At 44.5% G+C, this 15226-nt stretch overlaps 2 protein-coding genes across 2 annotated transcripts; one reads left to right on the top strand and one right to left on the bottom strand.

The window, feature by feature from the left end:
• The first annotated feature begins 293 nt into the window (after positions 1 to 293).
• Positions 294 to 15130, top strand: fkbp1aa (FKBP prolyl isomerase 1Aa). The gene is made up of 5 exons (XM_004546384.3): positions 294 to 444; positions 546 to 593; positions 1098 to 1210; positions 14273 to 14444; positions 14685 to 15130. Exons 1-4 carry the CDS (start codon positions 408 to 410, stop codon positions 14402 to 14404), a joined length of 330 nt encoding a protein of 109 aa, XP_004546441.1. The 5' UTR covers positions 294 to 407; the 3' UTR covers positions 14405 to 14444; positions 14685 to 15130.
• Positions 7652 to 9270, bottom strand: LOC143414268 (paraneoplastic antigen Ma1 homolog). Its single transcript, XM_076878364.1, has one exon. The coding sequence runs from the start codon at positions 9268 to 9270 to the stop codon at positions 8254 to 8256; it is 1017 nt and encodes a 338-aa protein (XP_076734479.1). The 3' UTR covers positions 7652 to 8253.
• Positions 15131 to 15226: the final 96 nt, after the last annotated feature.

Raw genomic sequence — 15226 nt, forward strand, 5'->3', positions numbered from 1 at the left:
CCGCATGGTCATCTCAAATGAGACCTTTCCTAATTGGGATATCTCCCGGGGGTAAGACCTTAAAACTTAAATCATGCAGAGCCCCCCCCCCCCCCCCCCCCCCCCAAAAAAAAAAACCCCCAACATACATATATATATATATATATATATATATATATATATATATATGGATGATGACCAATCATCTGACTTAAATGCTCGTCTTAGTACACACGCAATCGTAAAACGTAAAACGCTTACTTGGGCCTTGTTTCCAAGTAGGATATTCTTATAAAATTGTTATAATATTGCTTCATTGGTGGATTTTTCCTCCATCCGTGCCCACTCGCTCGTCAGGAGGCCGCCCATGTCTCCAGCTTCCGCTCGCATTGTAGGGTGGTCCAGAAGAAGGATACAGCGGAGCGAAAATGGGAGTAGAAATTCAGACTATAACTCCGGGTGACGGTGAGAATTATGTGACTTGTTAAACAGCCTAATATTGTTTTTATCCCGAGAGTGTTCGCTTCATTATTCTGCCACTTTTCTCTCTGTTTTCCTGTTTCCAGGGCGGACTTTTCCGAAGAAGGGGCAGCGCGTCGTGGTGCACTATGTTGGTGAGTGCGGAGGCTGGAGCTCCGAGATTTGGATGCTCTTTAACGTTTTGAATGTTTCCTCTAGCCCCTACCTGGGTGAAAGGTGTCTGATTGGGTGAATTGTGAGCCAAGTTAGTTTCATCTAACAGTACCCGAGTGTCCATTGCTTCTTCTGCTGGTTAGCATTGTAGCTAGCTTCTGTTAACAGACTGACTATTTTGACTGTTGGGCTATCATCAGCTATTCTGATGCTCGCATACTTTTATTATACCCCCGGTCTTTTAAACCGGCCAGAATTGTCTTTAATTGAGGGAACGAAGAGTAGTTAAGTTCGTTGAGCTGAAGCCTCCTAACGTAAACTATCCGGGAACCCGTTATGCTAACGCTAGCATCACGGCTAAACAGTTAGCTCATGTTGGAGAAGGGTGCAGAAAAGTGGGATTAGTTATCAACAAGCCGAGCTCTGTGTCGAGTTAGATATTCAGACATGTCTAACCAGCCTTCGGACTCTTATTTCATCTCCAGGCACACTGGCAGACGGTAAAGTGTTTGACTCTTCGAGGTCCCGGGGCAAGCCGTTCAAATTTAAGATCGGACACCAGGAGGTGATTCGGGGATGGGAAGAAGGAGTAGCCCAGGTGAGCAAGATTTTCGCAATGAATACCTTTATGCAGGTATTACTTAACTAGCTATGTTTTCCTTACAACGGCTAAAAGTAACGATTGTGATCTTTCTCTCTTGGGGGGCATGAAATGCTTTTATAGTTACGTTTAACTGCGTTGCTTATATTGGGAGGTATTTAGCCCAATCTCAGCTGTAACATCTGTCAGTAGTGACGAGTATGGAAATAAATTTGTGTTACTCCAGATTGATGGTATTATTTTTGCATAAGTGGGCCTTTTTTAGCCTCTTTTATTAGAACTAAATGCATCCAAATAGCACTCACAGCTCTTTTAGTGGTTTCAAGTGATGCTGGAGCATCTCTGCTCTCTTTTCTTCATCCTCTATCTGCCTTTCCTGTTGCTTTAAGTGGCACAGAGCCTGTTCCAGCTGTTAACACGCTGTTATGATACTTTGCCACCATTAACCCAGTGTAATTTTGCAATTATTACTGTTAGAAATGATTTATATTTAATGATATAATGCTGTGATGTTTGTTCTGTTGTTTCCCGCTTGTGTTTTATTGAACCATGTAAGATTTTTGGGGATTTTGCACGATCAGATGGGTGAACAAAAGACCTATTATGCCCAATTTAGTCTCTATATTTTTATTCATGGGTTCTACTAAAGTAGCTATTATAGGATTACAAGGGGTGGGTGATATAGCCTTAAAATTATATTACAGTTTTTCACAAAAAATTGCAATAACAAGAACTGCGATGCTGGAAAAATGTTTCAGTGATGCTTGCAGGCAGCAGTTTTTATAAGTGAAAGTAAATGAAGTGAATTTTCTATGTTTCTTCTCTAGTAAGTTACTGTCGTTGATGGCACACTTCCTAATTTCAAGTGTGAATGTACTGAAACAAGTTGCCAGCAGCAGCAGCATTATGTCCAGTGACACAGCATAAATCAAATGCAAGCACAAAAGTAGCCTAGGCACTTGTTCTTCCCTAGAAAATTTAAGTAAAAGTATAAAAGAACTGCTCAGTATTTTAGTTTAACAATAACTGAATTAACTCAGTCTCATAACTGCTCTGAAGCTGCACAGGATGTTGTGTCTTTGGTCAAGCTTTTTATCCTTCTGCTTAAAGTCCTGGTTTTCCACCACGTAACCATGTCAGTAATTTCTATCCACTGCTTGTGCTTCCAGTCATGTGGTGTGAGGCTAGCCAGCGATGCTTGTTGAAGTGATCTGTGGACATTTGGGTTGTGTAGCAAGTACATAAGCTAAAATAATTTAAGTTGGTTATGAATAGTTGGGCTAATTCAGAAGATATCAGATTCGGCTCTAGGAGGTGAGTGAAGTACAATAACCGTACAACCACAGATATTGTGATTACAATTGTTATTTATAGTGAAAATAAAGTGCAATTACCAAACACCAATATTTACAAAATCTGCAGACAAGGAGAAAATAAAACAATTCAAGCTTGTAAAATATCCGCTGCACGGCAGTGCAGGAACCTCGTCCAACCTCTGGCAACAATGTCCATAAAGTTTATTTCATGAGTGATATAAGTCCAACGCGTATGACAGTCTAGACAGGTTGAAATTTGAAGTAGGATGATCAGCACTAAGATTCCAAAACTGAAATCTCAGAAGTGAGATTTAGGGGACTAAACCAAGAGGGGAGAGTGTAGGCCGCAGCAGCCTCCTACCAGACCGCAGGAAGTTGTAGCTGGGGTTCTGGCTCGTTGGGCCTAGCTCGCCATCCAAAGTAGTGGTGTCGCTGTGGTCTCTCCAGGGCACCACTAGCCTGCACTATAATCACAAAACCACTATTAGCAAAATTCATCTAAACTTCCCAAGCTAGCTTTAGTTCCAGTGTACACATAAAATCCATGAGAAAATACAACAAATACATATCCAACCATTGTAATGAATTAAAACAAATGACAATCTCAAATAACAAAACTACAGCCACATAAAGTGAGAGCAGTAGTAATACAGTAAGCCTCAGCCATCCCATCAGCTAATAGCACTGGCATACTGTTACAGGTTACAAATACAAACAAACATTCAGACTCACTCACCATTCACTACGTGCGATGTCACATACGAGCCCCACGCATCTACCCACGGCGGTATCAAAATACTGTTGAACGCAATCCACAATTAATTCAAAACAAGTCAAGATAGTAAACAGCGAAAAGCGCTCGCCCCACGTACCTGTTGCTTCCATCCGCTAACGCCTCTCCCCCGCGTCGTTCCGAGGCGACAACCCGGAAGGCATATATCGGTGCCTCGCGAATGTGATTGGTCACAACAGGCATGTGCAGCCTCGCGGCGTGGCGTGCGTCATGACGCACGATGCCTTCACGGACACGCTCCGGTTGGAATTTAAGATTCCAATTTAGTTATAGACGCAGTTCTTTTTATTTTTATGTGGGTTACATCCTCCCCGCCTTAACCATGCACGTCCCGTCGCATGTTAAACGCTAGACAACGTGAACAGACGAAGGACGGCTAGCATTATGGCCCAATGCATCGGAAAGACTATGCAACATCGTTTGGACAACGGAAACCAGAGGATTACCACGAGTGAAATAGTGAAGTCGATCAGGTGGTGCTCTTTGTCGTTGTGAACGTCTTAGCCCGTCACCTATGTCGGTGTCCTGTTCAATAACACTAGACTCTTCAGGAGAATCTTCAACAGCAACGACAGGAATGTTGACAAGTATGTCTCCACTTCCAGGTAAGTTTTCAGGTAAGCTATTTCTATCTTCAGGGTGACTTTCAATAAGTTCAAGCAAAATGTCTTCCACATCAGAGTCAGATTGCCCACCACCAGACTCCACTGCTGGAGGAAGAACACTGGACACAGAGGCTGGTTCTCCTTGCACTTCCACTTCAACTGAAGGATCCAAAATCAGTGGTCCTAGGCTCCCACTGTCAGATGAATCTGGAAATTGATTCTGTTTTTCCACAGTGAAGTGCAACGTTGGAGGATTAACATACAATGAAACCAAGCTTCCTATGTCCTCATCCTCAACCAGAGGTTCTGTGAGGGAATTTAAATCCGGGTTCTGCTGCCGAGTTCTTGGTCTGTGCGGAAGCGATTGCTCTGGTGATTCCAAGTTAACCTCACTGCCCGTGAGGAGGCCGCATGGAAGGAGGAGGTCGCGGTGAAGGGTCCGCATAGGTCCATCGCTGTTCTCAGGTTTTACCTTGTAGACCGGGAGGTCCCCAGCCCGATGGACAACCACATAAACTTCTTCCTCCCATTTATCTGAAAGTTTATGCTTCCCTCGAAGGCGGACATTCCTCACAAGCACACGATCACCTGGTTCCAATGCTGATGGTATCACACGATTGTCAAAGCGTTTCTTATTTCGGTCGGCAGCCTTTGTAGCGTTACTGGAGGCAATACTGAAACTTTCCTCCAATCTCGATTTGAGTGACTTAATGTACTGTGAGTGACTCTTTTGCTGGGATTCCCGCAGTGGCAAATTGAACGCCAGGTCCACAGGTAGACGAGGTGTTCTACCGAACATGAGTTCGTAAGGAGTAAACCCTGTAACCTCGTTCCTGGTACAATTATAGGCGTGAACCAGCGGTTTCACATGCTCTTTCCACCTTGTTTTTTGTTTTGTCTCCAAGGTCCCCAACATTGCCAGCAACGTCCTGTTAAATCGCTCCACTGGATTTCCCCTCGGATGGTAAGGGGTTGTACGGCTCTTCTGAATGCCTGCAAACTCACACAATTCTTTTACTAGTCTTGACTCAAAATCTTGCCCTTGGTCGGTATGAATTCGCTCAGGAATGCCATAATAAATGATATAATTCTCCCATAAACACTTCGCCACAGTTCTTGCCTTTTGATTGGGTGTTGGAATGGCAACAGCGAATTTAGTGAAATGGTCAGTCAGGACTAAGATATCACGAGTGCCACTAGTGTCAGGCTCAAGAGCAAGAAAATCCATACACAAAAGCTCAAGGGGTCGAGATGTTTTTATGCTGACAAGTGGAGCAGCTTTTTCCGGCAGGGCTTTTCGGCGCACACAGCGGCCACAAGTCTTAATCTTCTGCTCAACATCCTTTGCCATTTTAGGCCAGTAGAATCTCGTACGGACAAGGTCAAGTGTACGTTCAATCCCCATATGGCCCATATCCTCATGGAGGCTTTTCAGGACTGATGGTCGCAACTCCTCTGGAAGGACAAGCTGGTATGAAAGGTCTCCATTGTCCCGTCTCCTCCTGTACAGGACTCCATCCACCAGCTCCAACCTGGACCATTCTCTGAGCAGGAACGGAAGTTCAGGGAGCTCAGCTCTAGCTGTTGGTGGAACCCTCTCCCCCGTCTCAAGCTGGTGAATAAGCTCTCGAATGCAGGGATCTGAGTGTTGTTTCTCTTTGATGTTAAGAGTAGGAACGACAGGCAGCCGATGACAGTCCTCGGAACAGTAACTGTCAGGGATGGTATCCATTTGAACTGACAAAGACTCGACAAGTGTGAAGCCAACCTCACCGCAGTCACCCGGCCGTGTGGCTCTGACCAAATGACTTTGGCAGATTGCTCTCACAGTCTCTTCCGGGAGGGCATCAGAATCAGCTGTGTGTTGAGAAATGAACTGACGAATGAGTTCATGGTCATTAGAAACTTCATCATTGGAGCAGGAGTAAGGTCGCCGCGAAAGCGCATCAGCGTCACAATTCTGTTTGCCAGCTCTGTACAGAAGTTTAAAGGAGTACGTTGACAATGCAGCCAACCAACGGTGTCCAGTAGCGTCCAGTTTAGCTGTTGTCAAAACGTAGGTCAGTGGATTACTGTCCGTCACCACTGTAAAATCTGCCCCGTACAGGTAATCTTGGAATTTCTCGGTCACACTCCACTTAAGGGCGAGGAATTCCAGCTTGTGGGCTGCATAACGGCTCTCACTCTGCGACAATCCGCGGCTAGCATAAGCTATGACCCGGAGTTTCTCCTCTTGCTCTTGATACAACACTGCTCCAAGTCCGGTCACACTCGCATCGGTGTGCAGAATGTATGAACGAGACGGGTCTGCAAACCCAAGAACCGGAGCAGTTGTAAGCTTCTCAATCAAGGTTTCAAATGCAACTTGACATTTGGTATCCCACCTCTCCCCGAAGGGTTGGTTTGGCCTGTAGGTGGGTATCTTGTGAGCTTTCAGGGTCTTTGATCTTTGAACTGGAGAATATCCACGAGTCAGGTCATTGAGAGGTTTGGCAATGACAGAATAGTCTTTTATAAACCGGCGGTAATAACCAGCGAAACCCAGAAAAGATCTTAATTGTTTCAGAGTCTGGGGAACCGGCCATGTCTTGATGGTCTCTATCTTCTCAGGATCTGTTTGAACTCCTTCCTCAGAGACAATATGACCCAAGTACTTTACAGACTTTTGGAAGAATCGACATTTCTCCGGTGCCAGTTTCAGCCCATATTCCTTCAACCGGTTCAGGACTCTCAGCAGCCTTCGTTCGTGTTCCTCAAGAGTGTCCGAATAGATGATTAAGTCATCCAGGAAAACGAGCACTTCCTTTAGGTGAAGGTCCCCCATGCATCGCTCCATCAAGCGCTGAAAGGTGCTTGGGGCGTTGGTAACACCTTGAGGCATTTGGTTAAACTCCCAGAACCCAAGAGGAGTCACAAAAGCAGTCTTTGCCTTGTCTTCCTCCTCCATCTGGATCTGGTAGTAACCGGACTTCAGGTCGAGCACTGAAAACCACTTAGAACCAGTGAGTGCTGAAAAGGATTCCTCCAAATTAGGTAAGGGGTATGCATCCTTGATGGTTTGAAGGTTTAGTTTCCGGTAGTCTATGCACAGCCGGACCTCACCGTTCTTCTTCCTGACCACCACGATAGGCGAAGCAAAAGGAGACGATGATTCCCTTATAATGCCGGCTTCCAGGAGCTCACGCAGGTGACGGCGGACAGCTTCGAAATCTTGTGGATGGATTGGCCGGGCACGTTGCTTGAATGGTGTATTGTCATGGAGTGGAATATGATGTTTGACAGCTGATGTACATCCAAAATCCAAGTCATGATGCGAAAAGACCTCCGAGATGTCATTCAGCTTGCCTATGACTCGCGTCCTCCATTCAGGTGACAGTGGAGAATCACCAAAATCAAAGTTCAGGCTGGTGGTAGTGTTCCTGACTGGAAGATGGGTCACGCGATGTTCAGACAAGATGCAGTGGTAGGTTTCCAAATCCGCAATGACACTGTGAGGTGGAATGAAGGTATCTTGCTCCGACTCATTTGTAATAACCACAGGAACCTTGTATGGAGAAAGAGCTGGGAAGTTGATGAGACAACTGCTGACACACAACCCCCCAGGTAAGGTGGAAGCAGGATGCTGTAGGAGAACACTCTGGCTAAACAACGGGGTGGAAACTTTGGCAGAGCCCTGGATAACAATAGTGCGGCCGGCCGGAACACACACTGGAGCTTTGCTTAGTAGCCTCACATTCCCAATGCTGCCATTCTCCTTCTGCTTGTGTGACAGCTGTAGTGTTTTCAACACCGCTCTGTACCCATGAGTGCTAGGCTGATAGCTCGGATGCTGGTTAAGATGCTGTTCATACAGGGGTTCCAGGGTGTTCATCCCAATTAGCACAGTAGCGGGGACGTCAGGGTGTACGTCCGGAACAACTAGAGCCAATGTTGTTACTTCATATTCTTCACCAACAAAATCTCTGGGGAACTTGACGGAAACCTCAATGTATCCAAGATATGGAATGGTTTGACCCGCAGCACCTTCCACCTGGAGAAGATCATGGAGTGGTTGAATTTGTTGGTCATGAAGATGATTGTTGTAAAAGGATACAGGTATTGTAGTAACCCGTGATCCTGTATCAAGCAGGCATTTCTGTGGATGGCCTGCTAGGGTCACCTCTGTTGTGCATCTTGACCCAACTAACCCATGAGGTAACATTGTAGTTGCCTTCGGACAAGTGTGTAGGTCTACACAGTGAACAATTTCCTCCTTGTTCCTTTCCTCCTTTGCGGGACAATGTGGGTCCTGCACAGTTCCTGTACGTCCCATTACAGGAACTGTATCTAGTTTAAATGTCCAGTTGATGAATTCCGCTTCTGCCATTTTGGTTTCCTTTCACTGAACTGTTTGCGTTTTGTATTGACCAATGCAGGATTGGGTCTGTTCTCACACTGTGGTCTAATGTGTCCATCTTCCCCACACCTGAAACAGAAACCAGGCTTGGGGTTAGGTGATATATTCCCCTGTGTATCCGTCCTTTGCTTCGGGTGCTGCTTTGGAACAGGAGTACAGGACTGGTGAGACTGGGAGGCAGTTAAGGCGGCAAGTTGCTTTTGTATCTCCGCCATCTGCTGGGTGAGAGTGGACAACGCAGCACAGACCCCCTTTTCTTCTTCTACTGCGAACTGAGCTTGAGCTGCAACTCTGTGTCTTGGTGTTCCCAAATGTTGCTTCATCCTCAGAGTTTTGCTAGCTTCTCTGTCTTCTTCAGTCCTTAATAGGAGTAACAGTTCTGCAAAAGAAGGTGGGTTGGATTTTCTCTGCTTCAGCTGAAGCTCAGAGATAAGATTGCTATCCCAACATCCCCTACAGAATTGGCTGAGCAGGTGCCTGTTCACTTCACTCTGCTTGACTCCTCCCCGCTTGACAGCTAAACTCAGGGCCACCTGAAGTCGCTGTAAGTAGCCGGATGGTTTCTCACCCGAGTTCTGCAGCGTGTCCATGAACTTCGCATAAAGTTCTTCCCCGTCCTGTACAATTCCATAAGCAGAATCAAGATGTTGAATATAAGTCTCTGCTGGTAGGTCGGGGTTAAGGTGCTTGATTATGTCCGCTGCAGGTGGTAAAAGACTATCAAGGATGTGTCTGGATCTTCGCAGTTCTGAAATGGCTGGATCCTTTAAGATGAGATCCACTCCAGAGCGCCATGTATCATAGTCCACCTCATGCTGTGGGTGTGGTAGTCTCCCAGAAAACATGCGCAGCTTATGGGATGAGCGTATGTTTACATCTTCGCTCTTTACTATATGCTCCACAACATACCTCTGTACTTCAGGTGGATTCAACTCAGCTGCAGACATACTGATAGAATGTCCTTCTGTTGTTGTAGGATGTAGGGTAGCTGAAGAAGTGACAGGGCTAGCCATGTTGTGGGTTTGTCGATCCGGAGTGGCAGCCATTTTGTGTTCAGATGCGGCAGTGCATTCCTGCTTGAGCCCTTCTGGTTTTCCTGGGCGCAGTTCTGAAACAGCTCCATTTATTTGGGTCATTAGTTCTTGGAGAACTTCAGCAAAATCCTGACCAGACAGTTTTGCTACTTGTTTTAAGTCAGCTAAATAAGTCTTAGTCTTTGTGCACCCGACAGTAGCCGCATAGATTTTAGACAAGCTTTTTATATGATATTCATTATTTAAGGGCTTAAATGTATACGGCAGAATCGGACCCAATAAATCAAAAGCAGACCCCGTTTTAAACTCAACAACGAGCATATTATTAAACTCAGAGCCGGGTGAGTTTATTGGCACAGAGCGTTCAATAGCACCATACTGGAGAAGAAAATCTTCAACCTCCTCAACCACATATGCGGGGACGCCACTGACCAACACCGCGTTTGGTATTTTAACACCTAATGACTCCAACAAGTCCATGTTCATAGTAATATGGTGAGATAGTGAGACTGAATGTACACAACAATATTATACTTGACACAACCTCCTGGCTGGTTCGCCACTAATTTGTCTTATGTAGCAAGTACATAAGCTAAAATAATTTAAGTTGGTTATGAATAGTTGGGCTAATTCAGAAGATATCAGATTCGGCTCTAGGAGGTGAGTGAAGTACAATAACCGTACAACCACAGATATTGTGATTACAATTGTTATTTATAGTGAAAATAAAGTGCAATTACCAAACACCAATATTTACAAAATCTGCAGACAAGGAGAAAATAAAACAATTCAAGCTTGTAAAATATCCGCTGCACGGCAGTGCAGGAACCTCGTCCAACCTCTGGCAACAATGTCCATAAAGTTTATTTCATGAGTGATATAAGTCCAACGCGTATGACAGTCTAGACAGGTTGAAATTTGAAGTAGGATGATCAGCACTAAGATTCCAAAACTGAAATCTCAGAAGTGAGATTTAGGGGACTAAACCAAGAGGGGAGAGTGTAGGCCGCAGCAGCCTCCTACCAGACCGCAGGAAGTTGTAGCTGGGGTTCTGGCTCGTTGGGCCTAGCTCGCCATCCAAAGTAGTGGTGTCGCTGTGGTCTCTCCAGGGCACCACTAGCCTGCACTATAATCACAAAACCACTATTAGCAAAATTCATCTAAACTTCCCAAGCTAGCTTTAGTTCCAGTGTACACATAAAATCCATGAGAAAATACAACAAATACATATCCAACCATTGTAATGAATTAAAACAAATGACAATCTCAAATAACAAAACTACAGCCACATAAAGTGAGAGCAGTAGTAATACAGTAAGCCTCAGCCATCCCATCAGCTAATAGCACTGGCATACTGTTACAGGTTACAAATACAAACAAACATTCAGACTCACTCACCATTCACTACGTGCGATGTCACATACGAGCCCCACGCATCTACCCACGGCGGTATCAAAATACTGTTGAACGCAATCCACAATTAATTCAAAACAAGTCAAGATAGTAAACAGCGAAAAGCGCTCGCCCCACGTACCTGTTGCTTCCATCCGCTAACGCCTCTCCCCCGCGTCGTTCCGAGGCGACAACCCGGAAGGCATATATCGGTGCCTCGCGAATGTGATTGGTCACAACAGGCATGTGCAGCCTCGCGGCGTGGCGTGCGTCATGACGCACGATGCCTTCACGGACACGCTCCGGTTGGAATTTAAGATTCCAATTTAGTTATAGACGCAGTTCTTTTTATTTTTATGTGGGTTACATCCTCCCCGCCTTAACCATGCACGTCCCGTCGCATGTTAAACGCTAGACAACGTGAACAGACGAAGGACGGCTAGCATTATGGCCCAATGCATCGGAAAGACTATGCAACATCGTTTGGACAACGGAAACCAGAGGATTACCACGAGTGAAATAGTGAAGTCGATCAGGTGGTGCTCTTTGTCGTTGTGAACGTCTTAGCCCGTCACCTATGTCGGTGTCCTGTTCAATAACACTAGACTCTTCAGGAGAATCTTCAACAGCAACGACAGGAATGTTGACAAGTATGTCTCCACTTCCAGGTAAGTTTTCAGGTAAGCTATTTCTATCTTCAGGGTGACTTTCAATAAGTTCAAGCAAAATGTCTTCCACATCAGAGTCAGATTGCCCACCACCAGACTCCACTGCTGGAGGAAGAACACTGGACACAGAGGCTGGTTCTCCTTGCACTTCCACTTCAACTGAAGGATCCAAAATCAGTGGTCCTAGGCTCCCACTGTCAGATGAATCTGGAAATTGATTCTGTTTTTCCACAGTGAAGTGCAACGTTGGAGGATTAACATACAATGAAACCAAGCTTCCTGTGTCCTCATCCTCAACCAGAGTCAAGATAGTAAACAGCGAAAAGCGCTCGCCCCACGTACCTGTTGCTTCCATCCGCTAACGCCTCTCCCCCGCGTCGTTCCGAGGCGACAACCCGGAAGGCATATATCGGTGCCTCGCGAATGTGATTGGTCACAACAGGCATGTGCAGCCTCGTGGCGTGGCGTGCGTCATGACGCACGATGCCTTCACGGACACGCTCCGGTTGGAATTTAAGATTCCAATTTAGTTATAGACGCAGTTCTTTTTATTTTTATGTGGGTTACAGTTGCACATCATGAGATGTTAGTATCTGCTTCTTTGTAGCCTGGTTGCACTTGGTTGTCTGTTTTTGCCACAAGTGGTGAAACAAGTTTGTTGTTTTCACCCGCAGCATGAATAGTTTTCTTGCATATTTTGTAAAACACTGTGTTCTGTTGGAGGTTATTAAAGTTTTTAGGTGCTAAATCGTTATTGGAGGATGACCCATGGCTGTCGCTCCCAGATAGGGATGCTTATCGTTTAGGTTTTATCCGATACCGGTGCCAAACCGATACTTTTGAAACGGTGCCGGTGCTTAAACGGTGCTCAAACCGGTGCTTAAAGAATGGAGAACACAAAATTGGTCCAAAAACCTCTCATGTTCAGCTGTTTTTTGTAAAAATATAACAATGTTAGCCTTTTCTGCAGCTATGGGGCATATATGGTATCACTCTTGGCTGGAAGCAGTGCTTAAACAATGGAAAAAACACAAACTTTGTCCAAAAACCTCTCATGTTTAACTGTTTTCCACTTTTTCTTTGGTCATTTTAGCCTTTTTGGCCAGGGTGAAGGGAGTATCTGCCATCAAACAAGAAGACAGCTGCATGTAACTACAACGGTGTTTGCTAGTTCACCTTACATGCATTAATGTAATAACGTGGTTAGCCTACTCAACGTAAATTACACACGAACAACATTAAGCTACTGACGCAGAGAAGAACGGCTGCTGCTGCCATCATCATCCGTCATCATTTCTGCTACACTGACAGGGCTAGGGGCCAGGACTCTACTCTTCGGGTTTTTGGGGGATGTTGCTAACTCCGGGTCCGATAACAGGCAACCCACCCGCAGTAGATGTGCTCGGTGTGAGGTCTCGCAGCAAGCTATCAAATACGGCGCATTTTTCGGCTTTAAAAAAAACAACGCTATGCGTCGCCAGGTGTTTCATCGGGTTTGAGGTGTTACCTCCTTTCACAGTATCACAGTATCAGCTTAAAGCACTTGCTGCAGGCTGCTGAGTTTGCATAGTTTGCTGTGAAGTACAGCCAGACTTTTGACCGCTTCGCCTTGGGCATTTTTAATCTGTAGCTCTGCTCTAAAAGAACGGATGTACCTGGACCCGCCTACTATCCTCGGAAACGTAAAATGATTGGCTAGAATTCAAAGTGTATGACATCTCAGGAAAAAAAGCACCGAAATAAAGCACCGAAATGTGCACTGCTTTTCGGTCTGGTTACTACCGTTTATGTCACAACCAGTGCCATCATGGCACCGGATACCGGTACCCATCCCTACTCCCAGACATGCCCATAAACGCATGGTGTTACTATAGCAATGATATAGGTATATGACAAATTTTATATCATATAAAAATTATCTCTGTTAACTCTGTTACTGCAGATTCTCCATTCAAGATAACCCTTGTTTATCATATACTGACCCTTGGTGCAGCCACTCATTTCATCCTCCATCTGAAACAAGCTGTTTTATGTCCTCTCACTTTAAAGCAGTGATTTTCATAATGTGAGGTGCAATCATCTCAGAAACATGAAGTGAAATAGATCTTTGTAATTTAATTAATTAAATTATTTATTTATTTATTTAAACATGCTACTGTGATTATACTGTGCCGGAGCTTTTGCCTCACATTGTTTGTTTGTGCGCTGACCTCATAATAAACATTATCCACCGCTGTAACTGTACATATCTGACAGAAAATAAGAGGAAACATGATCACTGCACACTACCATTAAACTGCTCTCTTATGATTGTGACATGCTAGCTTTCCCTGGCCAAGCTAACGCTGAGCCTTGTTTTCATTTCCTTACTCAAAGAAGGGCTAAACATGGCTTATTTAAAGCTTTGCTAATCTGTGGATTTGCAGGTTACTCCTGTTTGTGCGCCATCTACTCTCAGCGTCTTAAATGTCGCTCCCATAAGTGTTCTTTGTCTAATTTTGTTTTTCAATGGTGGTTGGAAAACGGCTCGTTACTGCCACCTTCTGGCAGTAGTAAAGCACAACATCCTCCCAGCTGCTGTTAAATCTGAAAGAATTAACTCCAGGCACACATGGTTACATAATTCAGTTTTGTTTCTTCCCGCGCGCTTGCCCATCCTTACTAATAATGCCTTTGAAAAACGCAGTTCAGCATCACCACAGACTAACATTATGAAGACGAGTTTATTGGATTGCCGTTGCATTTAACTGCATTAGTTTAAGATAAACAGAGCCTGTACTATTAAGAGGCCTTTAAATAAATCTATTACTTAGTTCGATTGCAGCAGTAGTGTTTGATTTCCATCTTCTCCACAGATGAGTGTGGGTCAGCGGGCAAAGCTTATTTGCTCACCAGACTACGCCTACGGCAGCAAAGGTCACCCAGGGATCATCCCACCAAATGCCACTCTCACCTTTGATGTGGAGCTGATTGGTCTGGAGGCCTGAAACTTGTGCACTCAACTTTAATTCCACTCAGATTTTCAGGGTGAGACGTGTTTAATAATGTGAATATTCAACATGATTAGATTTGTAACACCCGGCGCAATTAGGGAAACACATTACTATCGCTCCCCACATGCTTACAGTGACTATACAGTTATCTTTTATTGCTTATGTCCAGAGATTAAATAGTATGGATATAACAAGCTTTAGTGTCAGTAATCCACTCTTCCTCTCCTTAATCACAGCTCTGAGCTTTTTTTTTTCCTCTTCCCCCTCACTGCAGGTTGACTCCTATCTCGGGAACATGGAGGAAAAAGGTTAACAGATGATTCCTGCTCTTGATTCCTGCATAGGACCTATGTCTGTTGTTACACTATTTCACTCTCCTTTACATTTATATACAAGTTCTGTTTTGTCACTTGCTTTAAAATGTTATCCCTTATACTTTAGATTCCAGACAGTAATAAGTCATAGGCCATCTTATCACATGTATTTTGTCATATACTGCTTTGTATTTTTATGGTCATATTATTTTTTTTGACTTCAAATTGACTTTATTGCCGCTGTTTGACTGACTAAATGCGTCTGCCACCAGGACCATGTTTTAAGTGTCATAAATACTGAATGAGTCTCATTCCTGTGGCTTTGTGGCCTTTACAATAAAATCGTATTGATTGCGGGTAATGAATTGTCTTGATTCAAAATAAGAATAAATTGTTTGACACAATATTTTTATGAATTACTTTTGTTATGTACTCTAAAATACAAAAATGCCCAGAGCATGTCATAATCAGGGGATCAAAAATCAAACGTTTTCCTGAAGAG

Source organism: Maylandia zebra, linkage group LG20 (assembly GCF_041146795.1).
Source record: "Maylandia zebra isolate NMK-2024a linkage group LG20, Mzebra_GT3a, whole genome shotgun sequence".
NCBI lineage: Eukaryota > Metazoa > Chordata > Actinopteri > Cichliformes > Cichlidae > Maylandia > Maylandia zebra.